The 1,804-nt window shown below is 44.8% G+C and overlaps 1 protein-coding gene across 1 annotated transcript; it reads left to right on the top strand.

The window, feature by feature from the left end:
• Nucleotides 1–834: 834 nt before the first annotated feature.
• LOC145272645 (uncharacterized) lies at nt 835–1,491 on the top strand. Its single transcript, XM_080127041.1, has one exon. It carries the CDS (start codon nt 835–837, stop codon nt 1,489–1,491), a length of 657 nt encoding a protein of 218 aa, XP_079983167.1.
• The last annotated feature ends 313 nt before the right edge of the window (nt 1,492–1,804 follow it).

Here is a 1,804-nt window from a genome sequence, read left to right as displayed (position 1 = left end):
CTAACCCTTCTTTTCTTTAGTTGAGAAAAGGAAACATGTATTCAACACTCGAAGAAGGTCGCGGGGTGCAGCGACCAAAACGTTATGCCAGTAACACCCAATATTAGAATAATTGTCCGATTAATCTAAATAATACCAACATCTCATTTTAAAATTTTTCAAGTAATAAAAAATTACTGTGTGAACGACTTAACAAAGTTAACTTAAAAAGTTAAAAATACAAAAGAAAACATTTATTTAGTTTGTAGCGTCTACCCCGGAACTAAAATTTGACAGAGACTTTTGAATTGTCACTGCTTCCGGAGAGCTCTAAAAAAGAGGACAAAAAAAAAAACCGTGGCGCCAAATTCGAGTGCCCTCTCTTCCTCTTTCGCTCGCTGACCCTGAGGAGTTAACACGCGCTACTTTTAACAAGCCAAGTCCGACTATTTATTTTCATTAATTTTTCTGAATATTTGTTTTTTATTAATGTTTATGAAAAATTATTTTTAAGGAGCTGTTCGTCGTTTTGCCCGGCGAGCAGCTCACTTCACTGGTGACTCCTTTTTGTCAGACTTTGGTAGAACACGCGAGAAGCTGGACATTCCCAATTCGGCAGTTTAAAGACTTTCAAACTAAGTTTTTCTCAACCCAGACCAGGGCGGCAAACCAACCATGGATAGTGATACCATATCGGCGACAACGGCAATACAGGCCGTTCTTTAAATTCCGCCTTTCTGGACACACGACCCGACGTTGTGGTTCACCCATGTGGAAGCTCAGTTTTTCACTCAGCGAATTCACAGCGAATTAACTAAGCTGAACCACGTGGTGGCCGCACTCACGCACGAAGTGATGGCTGAAGTCCGCGACTTCATAATGGCACCCCCAGGATCTATTTCTTATGATACTTTTAAGTCAGAGTTAATCAGAAGAACAACCGACTCCCAACAAAAGCGTCTCCGGCAACTGCTGATCGAGGAGGAACTCGGCCACCGAAAACCATCCCAATTACTGAGATGGATGAAACAATTAATGGGCGAAAGCATTCTACAGCCGGACATCCTCAAACAATTATTCGTTAGTAGGCTGCCGTCCAGTATTCAGATGATACTAGCGTCTTCCAAAGACACCACCTTGGTCGAAGAATTGGTGGAGTTGGCAGACAAAATCATGGAAGTAACGGTTTCAGTAGCCCCGGTGCACGCACAGGCACCAGAGGATTCCTTTCCCGAAACCTCAGGCACCTCCACATATATCCGCGAAGAACTAGAGAGACAAGCCCAACTAATCCAAAACCTGAGTGACCAGATTTGTGATATTGAGCTCAGACCAAGCAGATACCCACGTCCGAGCGGACAGGATCGTTCTCGACCACGAAGTAACAGTCGAAATGGTGACAGGCTGTGTCGGTTCCATGGGCATTACGGCGAAAAGGCTTTCCGATGCCGCAGGCCTTGCTCTTTCATGAAGAACGATAAGCAAGCGGGAAACGGCCAGGCCAGGTGGTAGGGACGACCGATACCCCTGGCAGATACCACATTTGTCGCACCCTTTACATCACAGACAAGAACACTGGTACACGATTCCTCGTTGATACCGGTGCAGAAGTCAGCATAATCCCCAAGGAACTGTTGAAAGAGAAACGTACCCCGTCGACTTTCTGTCTACAAGCCGTGAATCACTCATCTATTCCGACTTTCGGAGAAAAGTCGTTAACATTAGACCTGGGATTCCGACGCACCTTCCAATGGATTTTTACTATCGCGAAGCTGCCCATTCCAATTTTAGGAGCGGATTTCTTGCATTATTTTGGCATACTTGT

The sequence above is a fragment of the Euprymna scolopes genome, chromosome 4, assembly GCF_053919585.1.
Source record: "Euprymna scolopes isolate OS-2025 chromosome 4, ASM5391958v1, whole genome shotgun sequence".
Taxonomy (NCBI): domain Eukaryota; kingdom Metazoa; phylum Mollusca; class Cephalopoda; order Sepiida; family Sepiolidae; genus Euprymna; species Euprymna scolopes.
The sequence above is the reverse complement of the archived record's forward strand: the minus strand, read 5'-3'. Positions and strand labels throughout refer to the sequence as shown.

Bases quoted from the DNA above. Each gene is read 5' to 3' on its own strand.
- LOC145272645 (XM_080127041.1), top strand. From the start codon at position 835: ATGGCTGAAGTCCGCGACTTCATAATGGCACCCCCAGGATCTATTTCT.